The 15,546-nt window shown below is 46.7% G+C and overlaps 1 protein-coding gene across 1 annotated transcript in view; it reads left to right on the forward strand.

Annotated features, from left to right (window-relative positions):
• LOC128765899 (obg-like ATPase 1) overlaps positions 1-15,546 on the forward strand; it is a 48,026-nt gene that overhangs the window by 7,245 nt on the left and 25,235 nt on the right. Inside the window, exons 4-6 of the mRNA XM_053877132.1 lie at positions 10,455-10,630; positions 14,012-14,092; positions 14,995-15,092. Of these exons, the coding sequence (XP_053733107.1) occupies positions 10,455-10,630; positions 14,012-14,092; positions 14,995-15,092 (355 nt within the window). The remainder of the gene's footprint in view (positions 1-10,454; positions 10,631-14,011; positions 14,093-14,994; positions 15,093-15,546) is intronic.

Raw genomic sequence — 15,546 nt, forward strand, 5'->3', positions numbered from 1 at the left:
TATTGCAGATTCTGAACTCAGGACCATCCATAGCTTGTTTCTTTTTTCCATGTGAGACAGATCATTCAAATTACAGGCTGGTAATACACGTCAAAATAAGTCTTTTATTTCTGGTCATCTGTTCTCCCTAATATGAAGTGTGACCAAAAACTAAAGTGGAAAGTCCCGCAGTCTGGAACTTTCTCTCGTCTTTATTTCTCAGTCCTTATCAAAATAGTGCTGTTTTCGCTTGTCATTTTTGGGGTCGTGATTCATTGGAGCAACAACCCACTAACTCATTCTGCAAATGTTTTAGCAGCGCTGCCCTTTCTGTTTCTCATTTATACAAACAGATCATCTCACATCACTCAGGAAAAGAATTTACAAATAGGGCAAAACAATTGATTTATATGCCAAATATTTCCCGCCTGAGATTAATTCACCGCTTCATTGACTGTCTGCGGCGGCTGAACTCTGCGTACCGGAGATAAACCACATAATGAAGGAGCGTGTCACTGGGACAATCCTCCAAAGAACAAATAAAGAGAGCACCAATCGTTGGAGCCCAAAACAACTGCTCTTTCACTTCAAGTGAAAAGCTCACCACTAACTGTAAAATTGAGGGAATTGAATCCAATAAAGCAGCCAAATATTACAGGAGCTGTGGGTCTGGAGTCTTCAGGACTGTTGCGCCTCTCCAAGCTTCGTCTTTTCATGATGGAGGATAGGAAGGTTGCTTGTGAGAGTGAAGAGGATGAAGAGAGAAGGTGAATGAACGCATGTTGTATATGTGTGTGGAGGGAGGAGGGAGGAAAAGGCAGGATGAAGGAGGTGAAGAGGAGACTGCAGGCAGGGTGGCACTCACACCGCTGCCATGATTTCTAGAGACTCATGAGTCAGAGTTGGAAGAGTCAGAGATGAGGATAGGGAGACTGGAATGGAATGACAACACTGAATGCTGGAGATAAAGAAGGAAGATAGTAGGAGAGGTTCATGATGGAGGAAGACATGGAGAGGACAGGTGTGACTGGAGGATGATGAAGATGCAGTCGGTTGATGACTCGCACCTGATGGGAAAGACGTGATGATAGACCAAGTGTTTGAGTCCAGACGCAGTAAAGTAAATGACATTCGATGATGTGAGAGGTTGTGACGGATCCAGTGCTCGGAGGAGTGGACAGGAAGCCGTTCCTGGAGGCTTCTCAGGCCGGTGGGAGCAGCAAGCGTTCAATCTTAGGTCAAGTGGTCCTTCAGGTGGACAAGCGAGGGTGTTGGGGGCCATGACACAAACATTCCATCACCCAAACGCCGTCGATCGGAGGAAGCGTTTGCTTTTGTTTGTATTGGGCGGCCATGATTGCTCGGATGACAGGAATACTTCTGTGGAGGTTCCAGACATGTCCGCCTCGTGCTTCGGCCCAGACCAAACACTCCACACCTGGTGTTGTTGCCCAGAGTGTTTTCAGTCCCCAAACACGCCAAGCTCAACAGCAAACTGCAGGCAGGCTTGTAGTGTCATGGAAATACAGCTCACTTTCCAACCCTGTTAGGTACAGTAGGCACAGTGCACGCAGGTCGACTCAGATACTGCAGCAGTGTTTCACGTCGACATCTGTGGAAAAGATCGAACTTTTCCAGAGAATAATCGTCCTGTATTTTCCTCGGCGGCGCATGTTGTGCTAATAGCTTTGAAAGGCCTGTGTAAACAGTGGATTTACTTTCAACATAAGCTTCCAAAAAACTATTAAGGCTCATGATGGCATCCTGAAAGCTGATTCTGCTGGACGCCTGGTGTTCCGTGGTCTCATAAGAAAATGGTTTGCAGGCTAAGTGTTCCCAGTGCTTCTGCAGTGACTGGAACGCTGCCGGATTCTCGTCATCCGAGACAAGACACGGACATGTTCTACTTCATCTACTCCTCTGTTCCCCGCCGGCGACTCGGCCAGCTCACCTGCCTTTAGTTCCAGATGTTTGCTTTCAAGCAATTAGATGTTTGAGCGCTCACACACTGCCCCGTCGCTGTGGGAAACCTCACCGCTGCTGTCACTTGACACACGCCAGGAATCCCAAAGCACCGATGAACTGTGGTTTGGGGCGAGTGGAAAATTCAACATTAGTTTTGGCCTTTTATTAAAGCTCTGTATCCTTTCAATGTGGTTCCAAGCCCAGAATCTTCGGAGGGAAGATGTGGTCGTAATCGTGACACAGGTGTGACTCATGTAGTTCAGAGCTGCAGAGACTTTTGGCCTGAGGGTTTTAAAGAATTAATGGTGCAAGACAACATGAGCACAATCAAACACTAGACATTGTTGTGTTGACTGTACAGACAAAGCAGCAGTTCCCTGTTCTGCTGAAGCAGTCTGTGAGAGGAATGCATAGTTTATCGTTTCTTCTTTGCAGAATATAGCATAGCAAGATGTAATATCAAGACCATGAGATGAATTCTGCCAAATAACAGATCGGAAAAGAAACAGAAAAACAACTTATGGTACATTCAAAATGAAGACCAATGAGAGACAACAAAGGCACACAGTGTTTAAGCCAAAAGAAGCAACGTTAAGGAACGTGCATATATACAGAGCAGTAGAAAAATAAATAAATAAATAAACAAAAATATGGAAACCCACCTACTGTAATTGTTGACAGCTTCTGGTTCAAATGTAAATTCTGTTCTATTGAGTCAAACAAAAAAAGGGTTCCAAATGTTATTGAACTTCTCAGATTGTCCACATATATTCAGCCGAATGTTCTCCAGCTTCAAAAAATATAGAACATCTTTTAGCCGTTGCGTGTGTGTAGGAGGTAGATTAGACTTCCATCTTAGCAATATTAATCTTCGAGCAAGAAGAGTGGTAAAAGCTGTGGCATCTTCTTGTATGGAGGAGAGGCTGAGTGGAGGTGGTGTGACCCCAAAAATGGCTGTCAGTAGGTTTGGTGGAACTATGATACCTGTCAAATGAGATAGAAGAGAGAAGATCTCTTGCCAATATTTGGATGAATGTGAGAGGAAGGGAGCCTGAAGTGAAAGTAATTCAGATAACTATTCTCACCTACTGCTGTGTATCGTGTTGCTCTGCTGGTGAACTGTTGTGTAACATTGTGTTGCACCTCATACTGTCCAACTGTAGTTCACGATGAGGTCCTTCCTCTGGTGGAGGAGTTCAATCATCTATGGGACTTGCTCATGAGTGAGGGAAGGCTTCAACGTCCTCTGTCTTGTTACGAGGAAGAGAGCTGAAGCCAAAAGATGTCAGCAACCTTGTGACAGAAAGAACAAGAAAAACTGCCCATTGTGTCTGGTCTTGGGTGATGAGTTTGCCCGCCAGTGAGAGGCTCAGAGTAGAACTCCGTTGAGAGAAGCCAGTTGATGTTGCGTGGGCACCTCATCAGGATGTCCCCTGAAAGCCTCCTTTGTGAGGTGGAGGCGGTAAGCAAGACCCAGGAGCACCTCAGTGGAGGAGGTTCCTTGGCTGCGGGATGTCTCAGCCTCTGGCGTTGGACCACCTCAATGGGGTTAGAGATCTAAACTGCTCTCTCTGCTCTCACATGAAATACCCTTGTACTGCTGTGGGGGGCAGCAAAATGAAGATCTCATCTACTGCCACAAAGGTCAGTCCCATCTCTGCCGTCTCGGCATGACGGTAACAACAGTCATCTGGAGTGAACTTGCTCCAGCAAGCAGGCTAATCGCAGGTTACAATTCGTGTCACCCGGACATTTAGAAAAGGCCCTGCGAGGTAAGCAGCATTTGAAGCTAGCATTAGCATAGTGATGCGCTCCACCTCGGACGTGGGAAGTCGGCGCTGCAAAGTTCACCGTGTCCTAGTTGTGTTAGCTGGAAAACAAGATTGTGACGCCCATGAACGTTTTCTGTCACGCACCTCGTCCCTGTTGTCGCAGTGTCTTGATAAACATGGCTGCTCACCCGCTGTTGGATATATAATTGATTCAAAACGGCCACTTCCTGTTTGTTTGCGGTTGCTACTGTAGCTCTTATAAGCATTGACCGCTAGCACCTGTTTAGCTTAGCTGGACATGTAGCTGAGAAAAGACGTCTGAGGGAGAGACAGAAACTAAACCTGCTACTACCATAGAAGAGACTGCAGTAAGAGCCTTGCTCCTTCTTGTCATTACTTGGAGAGAATAACACGCTGCGCTCCATTTTTTTAAAATACTGTACAGTATAAGCTGTTGGCTATTTTCAGATGAATAGTTCAACATTTTAATGGCCACAAAGTTGCCACATATGGACTTTTCTTGGGGCCCCACGAGACGACTAAAAAGCCATTTCTGTAAAGTTTATTTTTAATCTGAAATAAATGAGTTTGCTAGTGGACAAAAACTGTCGTCACACTTCATCATTAGCATGTGCGTGTCTTGCAGTTGTGCTAACAAGTCGCAGCATTCAAAGCGATAAACCCATCAAACGTCGCTGTGTTCTGTGTTTGGCTGCTGCACTGTTGACTATCCAGCCATGAGCCAACAGTTTCGCTACAGGCGCTAGAACAGACTGAGTCACTACGCAGACGCCGTGATTTATAGCAGGCCTGCCTCCGAACTGACGCCAGTAATGGCTGCGCTCCAGAAGTCTTTCCTGATCACTCAGCAGCTCACAAACTCTCCGACTTGATGAGCTTTCAAACAGCGGCGACTGTTAAGAGCCAGTGAATGTCTCACAGCTCAGTACAGTTGAGAGTATGTATATACAGTATATACTATATATACATATATATTACAAGTTAATTACCATTGTTGTAATTAATTACAACAAAAAACGTGTCATTAAATTTTTTTATTAAATTAAATTAAATTTAATTAAATTTAATTTAATTTAATTGAACAGTGTGCTCTCCAGACAACAGGGAACCTTTGTCAGTGCAGGAGTTCCTGCTCCACTGATCACACTGATGCACCAGACACATGGCAGCTAGGATGAGAACAACAGCAACAAACATGGAGGAATCCTCCCTGAACCAAAGCAAACAAAAGCATCTGTTTGCTTTGGTTCAGGGAGGTTTTTCACTACACAATGTCCAGGGTTTCCACCACTCTGAATGTACAAATATTGTCAAGACATGAGAAGAGCTTCAGTTGAAATAAGGTGATATAAAAACTTGAATGTAGACACCATGGTGATTTATTGTGCTGCTGTCAAAGTGATGCAAAATAAACAATATTTTATTGTTTAAATGTATGTATGGCTCCATCATTTGATTCAGTAAGATACCAAACTCATTCACATTGAAAAATGTGGCTTCTTGTGGCAAATATTCGTATACAATTAAACTGCGATTAATTCAGATTAATGAATCACAAATTCTCTAATGATTTCTATTTTTTTTTTATTGAATCCCACCCCCAATATATATGTATATACTTTTCTTTTACGCAGTCCTTAACAAGAACCTCTGATGTACAATGTATTCCCTCCGTGTTTAACGGCATCAATACGAGATGTGGAACACAATGGTGTGGGGCGGGAGGAAACCGGAGTAACACTAATTGTTCTGACCTCAGTCGAGTATTGAGAAGTAAATGAAGGAGCAATTATCTGGCTTTGTTTGCGCCTCAGCGTCATTGTGCTGGCTCGGTGGTGGTGTCAGACTGCAGACTCTGGAGTCCCCCCCCCCCCAATTCCTTCTTTAAATCTTTAAATTTTTGTTTTGTTTTGGCAGAAGAACAAACTTGCGCACAAATCCAATCACGCAATTGCTTTGTTTTTGTTTGCTCCGGTTGTTTACTTTTGCCTTTTCAGATTGCTGCAATTGTGAGTCCATCATATGTAACGGCGGCGGGGTCGTCCCCCCGTGTGTTTGGGGTTGTGCGGCGCCGCTGTCACAGCATTTAAATGAGCATTTTGCCTGAGCGGGAATGAAGAGTTTTTGTCAGCCTCCACTCATGGCGGATGATTAGAGCAAAATGCCCACCCTTCTGGAGTGGAGATGGCCACAGCTCCAGATAACACGCTCGGTGATTGAAGGTCGCAATATTTTGAATTCTAATGGGGCTGCAGGATGAATTGCCTGAAATAGACTGTAGAATCTTCCGCAGACCCCCCTCGCCTGTCCGCCGTGAAAAGAGCCAGTGGGAACGGCGAGGCCCGATGATCATAGAATTATTGGATGCTGATTCTAAACCCTTCAAAAGAGGAGTTGCTATGGAGATCTGGTCCAAACTGTGAAATGACTCTCCTCTGAATGGCCGGAGGGCCTGAAAGCCCAGCACATCATTGTTCAGGTGGCGGTTGGTTAGGAAATTGCCGCTGCCCATGCAATCAGCGGCACTATAGCCGTGAAGGATCTAAAAAGGTTTGTCCTTTCAATGATGTGGGACAACACCGTTTTATCAAGCTGGCAGAAATCACCGCGGCGCCGCAAAGTCCAACTTCTTTTTTGCTGATAATCACAGCGAGTGAGTCGATTCCTCCACGTGGAGATCTGATTGAAATCTAGCGGATAAACACGGGGCAAATTCTCCTGCTGAAAAGGTGTTTCCTGAATGAAACGTAAATATCCGCCAGCCTCGCCAGTGTTTTTGCGTCCGCGATGTGCGTTCCCTGACACGCTCGTAAAACGGGCTTTTTTACGGCTCTGAATACCGGGAGAATTGCGTGAAGATTTTAAAAGCGGTGAGAGGAATGCAGGTCCTTTAGATGCGCTCTCAGCCACCTCGCATGTGAAAACACGCCCAGGAACTTGGAGGTGGATGAATACTGTAATTTCACTGAATTATTGTGACCACATTTCCTCCCAGGTAGCAGGAAGCAGCTCCATCGCTATTGATCTTTATGTGACTGGGTTTGTCGGCTCTTGTTCTGGGTGCAAGTTAGACCCAGCTCCAGTCGGCTGGAGACTGGCCTGACCCCTCATCGGGCCGCTGAACGCCACTCGTCCTCTGGAGACTAATCCCTTTGTCCTGCCAATAAAGGAGCACCTGTTAATAGTGTCTTCAAAACACGGCGCATGGAAATAAAGCTGTAAAACTCCCGAGACAAGGCCCTCCGAAGCCTTTTCTCGTGACTGTCGTGCGTGTGGCTTTGTGCGGCGCCGCAGCCTCGTAACACCCTGCGCCAACCCGCTTGTTAAAGGACTAATTGTGGAGATTGCCCCCTCAGATTTCTCTTTCTCTTTCACCTCATGCATTTGTCTCTTGCCTTGAATGGGACGGCGGCGAAGTCGACGTGAATGTGAAATTAGGCGAAATTAATTAAAGGAAATTACTTTGGAATATGCAGAAGCCAGTTGAAAGTGTCAGCCGATGACTAAATAGTGAGTGATCAGCTGCCCTGCTCTCTCAACACCCATGAATTATTCATCTTTCTTTCTTCCCAACTCCACTTTGTAACCTGGCAAGTCAGCCGACCTTCAGGATTCAAGCGTGTGGCGTCACGTTCGCCGCCGTGTCAAACTCTGGCGGAGAATGTGCCGGATGATGCTGGTTTTCTTTATTTCTTTTACTTATTTGTCATCTACTAAAGGACAGGAACACATCCGCTGCCCACAGAACTTAAGGGCAGTTTCTACATGTGAGTTATCAAACACGGCTGCGCTACGCTCCCATTCCCCAGCACCATTTTCCTGCAGCTCACAGCTGCACACCTCAGTGTTCTGGGAGTTTGCGAAGGTGTTTTTGAACGATGTTTGCGCCCAGACAGCGATCAGACCCTTCACTGCGCTGCATTTATCATGTTTGTGTGGAGTCGTGCTTTACACGTAGTTTCCAGCATCTAGCGGTGAGTCGCCTGAGGCGAGAAGCTCACCCCCTGTGGAGAGTTTCCCTAGACAAGGTGCAGCCCTCCAGCCGGGATCAAGTCCGCGGCCAAAACCCGACTCACTTGTCTTCACATCTCGGACTCCTGAGTTGAACGCTCTTTGTCTTGAGACAGAGTCCGTAGTGTGAAACCGCTCTAAGTCGGTGCCTCCCCCCGGACCGGGTCAGGTCATGTACGTCACAAAAACCTCCCTCTAATTTCTCATTCAGATCAATTCTTGCTTAGCTACATCACTCATCGCATCGCACCTGCCGGCTCCCCCCATTGATCCTCGTGTGTGTGGCCCTCTTCAGGGGTCAGTTCCTTTTCTCCTCATCTACCTCCTGCATCAGTGCATCGGCTTCAAGAGGCGACACTTAGGTCGTGATGTCAACATTTTGGGTGTCAGCCTCTCTGCTAGCTGCCTTACCATGAGTCTCTTGTGCTTCTCACTTGCGTTTCCTCTGAGTACTCTGGTTTCCTCCCACTGTTCAAAATCACTGATGACTCCATCACACCCCGTCATTTCTGTGTGTGAGTGTGAGTTAGTCGGTTTATACGTGATGGACTGCTGACCTTTCCCCAAGAACCTGAAATAGACTCCGCCCCCTTTGACCCTGGCCAAGGAGCAGCAGGAAATTAGCGACTAAAGGCTGTTTTTAGTGGATTTAATACAGAGTTCATGACGCTTCAAACCCCCAAATCTCCCGGCGCGATCTCTGACAACCTTGGGTCCTCCACCGTGGCGCGGTTGCTCCGTACATCCCTGCAGCGAAATCATTACGCCGCTCCATATTTTCCCAGTTCAAACAGATACAATTGCAAATTGTCATTACAATCAGTGGTGAACAGGGAGCCGGTAAATTGGAGCAGCAAAACAATAATTCCGCTGATTAGCCCCTTTCTGTGCCGCGTAAGTGAACTGTTTATAGTGTGGAGCACCTCTGCAAGACGAGAGGAACCAAAACAGCCTGATTAGCCAAAGAGTCATTGGATAAGTTCATTTCCCCACGAGGACCAGGCGCTGAATGACAGCTTGTGCTAGAAAGTCTGCAGCGTCTGTTTGAGCAGAGTGGCGGCGGCCGTGGATGCGCCATCGAGCTCCGGATTTTCTCAGGATAAATGAAGACTGAGCTTAATGCGAACCTTTCTGCGTGGAGGTTTTATGCTCATCTGTTCGGGCTCCTCTGGGCACTCAGATTTCCTCCCACATGTGTGGTGGTTTGTCCTCTCACCCCATGGATAGGCTCCACCCCCCTGCGAACCCATGAGGAAGTACAGAGACGAGAATGAAACTGGTGAAAGTTCCATCCGGTCAGGTCGAGGTGGCACCAGTGGAAGAAAAGAGGCCCGGACTGAAGTGTCCCGGCTTCCTGGGGACTCCTCCCACTAGGGAGGAGCTAGCTCTTCTTCTCTTCTTCTACACTGTTTCCACTCTGCCTTCGCCTCCACCACCACAACTACACTTCATCTAAAACCTTGCGTAATAATCTGCCCTGTTCTTGGTGACTCACTGCTGACTCATCAATATCTCACCGCTCAAAGAATTGGCAGATGGATGACGCTGCTGCCTGTCAGCACATTGTCACGATCTCGAGTGTCGACACGACGGTCTGCGTGGTTTCCAGCGCGCGCATTCCGCACATAGCCTCAGTCAACGGCGCCATGTTTCAGTCATTCCGCCGCTGACACGGCTGCCGCGCCCGCTCTGTCACCAGCCGCCGTTGAGTCTTGTCAGCCAAGTGAAAGGAAGCGGCCTGGTTTGATTCCTCCGTGTTGGGAAAGTTATGAAACGAGCAGGAAAGTTTGGGAGCGAAATTAGCGCCAGGCGTAGCTGAAAGCTGTCGTTTTGAAAGTGACAGATGTTCGAAGGGGAGGACGCCCAACTCTCACTCCCACGAGGAGTTAATAGCCTCATTACCTGAGCACCAGAGACTCAACATGTAAAGATCTTTTGTTTTCGCTGAATGAGTTTTTTCATTTCCGAGAAGGCTTCAGAGTCCATGACGGTGTGCAGTGGGGCGACCCCTAGGGGAAGAGTTCAGCGCTGCAGAACACCACTTGAATCTGTGTTCCCTTTAATCCGGCTAGTAAAAACTCACCGGGGGTCTGTGTTGAAGACAAAATATGAAGACAAATAGAAGAAAAAATGAACAGATAAATACATTAAAAAAAACCCAAACATAACTGAAAATAAATAAATGTAAAAATGATATTCATAATTACGTTGAAAATAAATCTGGCAAGTCAAAGTGCAAATTAAAATGTGCTCTTCTCCTCATATGGAGGTTGAGCTCTTTGTGTCACATAAATTCCTTATTAGATTCTGTTGTCCATATAGAAATAGATATGTTATTGTGCTTGAGAGTCTTTGATAATATTTTTATATTCATATTTTTATGTATATATTCAACAAAAATATAACATTCAATCATTTAAATTTTTTTGCTTAGATTTATTACCAAGAGGAAAAGAAAATAATAAAAACAAATAAAATATAAAAAAAAACATGAATCCATGATAGATCAATAAAAATAAAATAATTATATAAGATAAAGAAAATAAAAAAACAGTTATGTTTTGGTGGAGAATAGATGGTGTATCTCAAAACTGAAGTGAAGGTCCCTGCAGTCGTCCTCCTCTCGAACCTTCTAGTCGTTTTTCATGCTCAATGTCTTCAGCTGGACCCAGAATCACCATCGGTCCCGTGCGTGCTTCTCCGCAGGTGCATTTGAGGATGAGGATATCACGCATGTGGAGGGGGCCGTGGACCCAGTGAGGGACATGGAGATCATCCACGAGGAGCTGAGGCTGAAGGACGAGGAGATGATCTTCCCTATTATTGACAAGCTGGAGAAGACGGCCATTAGAGGCGGCGACAAGAAGCTCAAACCAGAATATGTGAGTCAGTGTCCCAGCAGGCCCCCCCCCCCCATGAGTCACAAATAATAACCCTCCCACACAGGTCCCTGTTTTATCCCCCCTCCCTCCCTCCCTCCCTCCAGAGCTCTATTTTTTCTCTCCCAGAGATTGAAAGTGATCAGGGGTCGGAGGGTTTCTGCTGTAGAAATCATTAATAGAGAGTTACTTATTCAGCGGCCGACCCCGGGTCAGCGCCGCGGCCTAATGAAAGTCTTTCCTCGCCGCCCGTTTCAAAGTAACACTCAAATGAAGACAGGGCTCCTGCGGCCGCCGCGGAAGGCCATGCACGGAGGCTGACGTGCACGTCAGGCCGCCAGTGTTTACAGGATCTGCTGCCAGAAGGTGAAGCTCCATCCACCTGCTGAAGCTGCCACGTTCGGTCGGAGAGCAGCCGCTAACAGGATGGAAACGTCTCCTGAGCTTTCCCACTCAGATGCCAGGCTCTGACCGGCCATTACACTAACTAGAGGGGCTATTTCACCTGCTGCCGAGGCTTGTTTCCCCGTCAAGCTCCTCCCCCCTCCCCCCCCCTCCCGTGTAGCCCCCACAGACAGCAGCCATTCAGGCGAGGCAGGTGGCCGCTTACACACATAATTGCTAACAATTTTAGGCAATGAATAAAAATGATCTACATTACTTGTCAAAGGTTGTGCACACGTCGCAAAGTGAAATCTATAGAAGACCTCTTTAGAGGGCGAAGAATGGGGCTTATCAAAGCGGCGCTCAGATGGAAGGGATTGTGTGATTGTCTGCTGTGCCACACACTCGGCGGCGAGCAGGCGCTGTTTACGCTCCATATGCAGGGGCCGCGCGCGCAGCAGCAGACGTGGCTCTTCAAAACAGTTCAGCCGATCCATGTCGGCTGTAAAGACCTGCCCAAGTACAACAGACATCACACGTCAGCTGCGATTTAACCCTTTAAGAACTCACTGTTCATCAGCGTCCAGGGAGTCACGTTCAGAGCGAGCAGAGGTGGAAGCCTCAGTGACTTCACTCTGCAGAGTTAGTGAGACTCAGTTAAGGAAAGAATGTAGATGCTCCACTTTATGGATTAAAATAAATAACAAAATAAAATAGAGGGAAAATAGAACTGTGCGTAAATTTGCAATTTCTGTATCGCATTTTTTAAAGAAAATGAACTGTATAAATATGTATTTATTTATTTAAATAAATGACATCTATAGAAAATGTATCATTTCCTTAAAAAATAAAATAGATTTCCTAAACTCAGCCCTCCATGGCCCAATAAATGCACTATATGAAACCTATATAATTATTAAACATTATTAATTTATCACACAGTTGATCTATTATTTTTATTATTGTTACTTTACATTTTCAGATCAACCAAAACTAAAAAGCATTCTACACCTTTTTGTTATTTATAACTTAAATACTTTTTTTCAATGTATTTATCAATGAATTTCTGCATAGTCGTCTCTTCATATTTTATGTTTTGACCTAGAACATTTCTATATCTTTGTGTACACCTTATAGCGTATGATAATATTTTTCCTGTGAGACTTATTATTATTTTTTATTTTTATTATTATTTGTTAGTGTTTTTTATTTTTATTATGATTATTATATTTACTTATTATATTTCAGTTTGCCCACAAAATATAGTCATAATTCTGCTTTAATCCATCTGCTGAATTTTATTAAGCCATAGATTCCATTTGCACTTCAGTGGTCAGGTCGCAGGGGCAGCAGCTGAAACAAAGAGGCCTAGACTTCCATCTCCTTAGAACCGTGCCTCAGCAGGTCACCTGAGAAATGTAGTCTCTCCAGTGTGTCCTGAATCTGTCGCAGCTCCTCCCCTAGTTGGACAGAACCAGAGGAAGTGCGGTTCTACTCTGACCCGGTCTGTGGGGAGAGTCCAGACTGAGCGCTGGTGCTTTCCTCCAGTCACCAACATGTTTGGTTCTTGAAGTCACAGTCCCTTCATTTGGACTGGGTTCTCCCTTCAGCTGGAGCTGGAGACGCACGTGTGCAGACAGCGCTCGCAGCATCCCAACCCTGACGCCCTGCACAGCATTAAGCATCAGGGCACCTCGCCTCTTTTATGAACTTCCCGCTGTTAAAACGAGTCTCTCGGAAGGAAGGGAAACAGCCACGAGGAAGTGATTAAAGCCGCCGACAAAGCCGACACGTTTGTTTTCATTTGAAGAAGCTCCATTTCGCCGCGGATGATTCTCGATGAAAGGCGTGCGGGCGGCTGCGACGCGAGCTCATTGTGCAAAGGGCTGCACCCCATTTTCCTGCCGGTGTGTTGACAAGAACAATGTTCCAGGGCTTTTGTCCATATGAATCCTCCAGATCTCCCGTCCTTGCAAAACAATAATAAGACGCCGGCCCACCAGCGGCGCCTCCCGGTGGCAGGCATATGTGTTTGACCCCTGTGGGACCTATATGGCTTTTATTAACACCTGCCTGTTAGAGGAGCGCCGCACGGCGGCTGCAAACTGATGAGGGAAACCTGGAGCGGGTTCAGCCCGTGTCAGCGGCCGTTTGCTGTTTCCATTTCACAGATGATTAATCTCTCTGTGAAGACTTGGGCCGGCGCAGGCGGAGTGTACGCCGCTCTTCCTGCGCTCTCTCCTGCTGGCTGCACTCTGGCTGCCTGACTAAAAGGCCTTTAGAATTCCTGTGGAGAGAGATGTGCCGAGAGTGAATGCAGCTGGCTGGGGGTCAGTGTGTGGAGCTTTTTCTGCCATTGTGTAATTGAAGCTCTGGCAAGATTTTTTTTCTTTTTTTCCGCCCTCACTTCTTTCAGAAGGGAGTGAGATTGTGAAGTGCTGCAAGGGTTCGGGGAGGGAAAAGGAGGTAGGGGGAGTGTTCCAGGGGTGGGGGAGTTTTTATATGAAGGAGGAGGTCAAGTTGACAGCGACAAAAAGAATGTGTTCCGCTAATTTGGCCGGGGCTGGATCAACAATAATAGGCTCAATTTCTTTATTAGAAACTTTATGACGACCTCCCTCCCATTTCTCCGCCCATTTCCGCTTCCAGATCCTGCGGAGGCCCGGTCCCGCCGCGTCGACTCGGCGGTGAAAAGTTCCTTTTCTGACGCGCGTCTAGGCGGAGCCTCGCTGGAGTGGAGGGCCGTTTACAGCAAACTCACCCACTTCCAATGTCCTCGCCCCCGAATCCCGCCGGAATATTTAGATTCAAAACTGTGATTCTTATCTGGAGGCCCAGGAGGCGGGAAGGGGGAGGGAGGAGGAGGGAGGGCGCTGCAAGTGCATTGTTCAGTTTGGCATCAGGATGCCATGCGTTTGGGAAATAATTACCACGCACCCCGCTGGCTTCACCTCCTTTTTCATCTCCTTGTCTTCTTCATTCTCTCTTAACCCCAAACAGGACGTGATGTGCAAAATCAAGAGCTGGGTGGTGGATGAAAAGAAGCACGTCCGCTACTATCACGACTGGAACGACAAGGAGGTGAGCCTTTGATGTTGCAGTCCAGTCGATCGGCGCCTGGCCACATGGTTATCTGAGGGCGGAAGACTGGCTCGGTTGATTTAACCCCTCAATGTCTGCACGGGCAAAAAATGATTCCCACCCTCTGATAACAACTTGTTGATATGATATATTTGCGACATTTAAATGATCAATATTGCAGGAGATTCAGACAAATTTCAATGAAAACATCTTTTCAGTTCACGAGGCTTCATGAGGCTTCATGAGGCTTCATGAGGCTTCACAAGGCTTCATTCTCACGAAATCATGGGAAAACAGGAAGTCAATCATTGAGACGTAATCTAAAGTTCATGTCGCTATCGTGAGCCATGTCTTGAGGTCAGACCTTACATCACAGGCTTGACCTGCTTCTTCATTACGGTCCCTCAACACAGTTTAATGTAAACTGCCCCAATGATTCTTGTTTCACTGACAGCTCCCTCCCAGCTCTCCAGGGGAAAACGGTCTTACAGGCGCCCCCTACTGCCGCTTGCTTTGAGGCTTGGACGATCTGGACAGGTCTCATGCAAACTCAAGGTTGAAGGTTCAAATCCTGCTTGTAGCACCCCCTGGTTTACAGTCAAACCCAGGGTTCAGCAGCCTGTTAAACATATTCAAAACCTGTGAAACATGTTACTGAGACTGAGATCAATGACGAAGCTGATGCACTCTCGTGCCTTTAAATTCTTCCATTCCAAGCCCAAGAGACTTCAGATAAGCTGCCTCCATGAAACCTGACGTCTCTCCTGCACACTGCAGTTACCGAATGTCACCTGTTTGTCAAATGTGTTGGTCATGGAGCCACAACCTCTTCATGACCTGAGAGTGCCTTTGAAAGTTAGTGATTTCCACAAACCGCCTCTCTGGTCTTGTGTCTGACGCAGATCGACGTGTTGAACAAATACTTGTTCCTCACATCCAAGCCGATGATCTACCTGGTGAACCTCTCTGAAAAAGACTACATCAGGAGGAAGAACAAATGGTGAGTGCTCCGCCTCCAGGCTCTCTCACTGTTCCGGCTGCACTAGGTGTGTGGATGTGGGTTTCCTCCGTGCGTGCCAGTCCTTCCCACTGGTCTGGCGACTGCGGTCTCCTGCTGATTCGGGCGGTCGTATCTTTGCGAGAGAATCTGCCTGGAGGTGGCACTAACACAACATCCCGCCCTGGCGAACTCATGCCGCCTCCAGTCTCTGCACTTCATTAAGAATACACAAACATGTGGTCTTTATTTTCCACCAACATTCTCCTCATTTCCACATGATTTCAAAGAGACTCAAGGCAATTAATAAACTGGGGATTGAGTCATTTAGCAGGTTATGCTTCAGATTACTGGAGGGAAACTTGAAAAGGCCGAGCCTGTTTTTTAATGATTTGTGAGTCTGGAGAGCATTCCAAAGCGGTTCTTCAGTCCTCAAGAGTCAATCTCCCGTCTCCGT

The sequence above is a fragment of the Synchiropus splendidus genome, chromosome 10 (genome assembly GCF_027744825.2).
Source record: "Synchiropus splendidus isolate RoL2022-P1 chromosome 10, RoL_Sspl_1.0, whole genome shotgun sequence".
NCBI lineage: Eukaryota > Metazoa > Chordata > Actinopteri > Syngnathiformes > Callionymidae > Synchiropus > Synchiropus splendidus.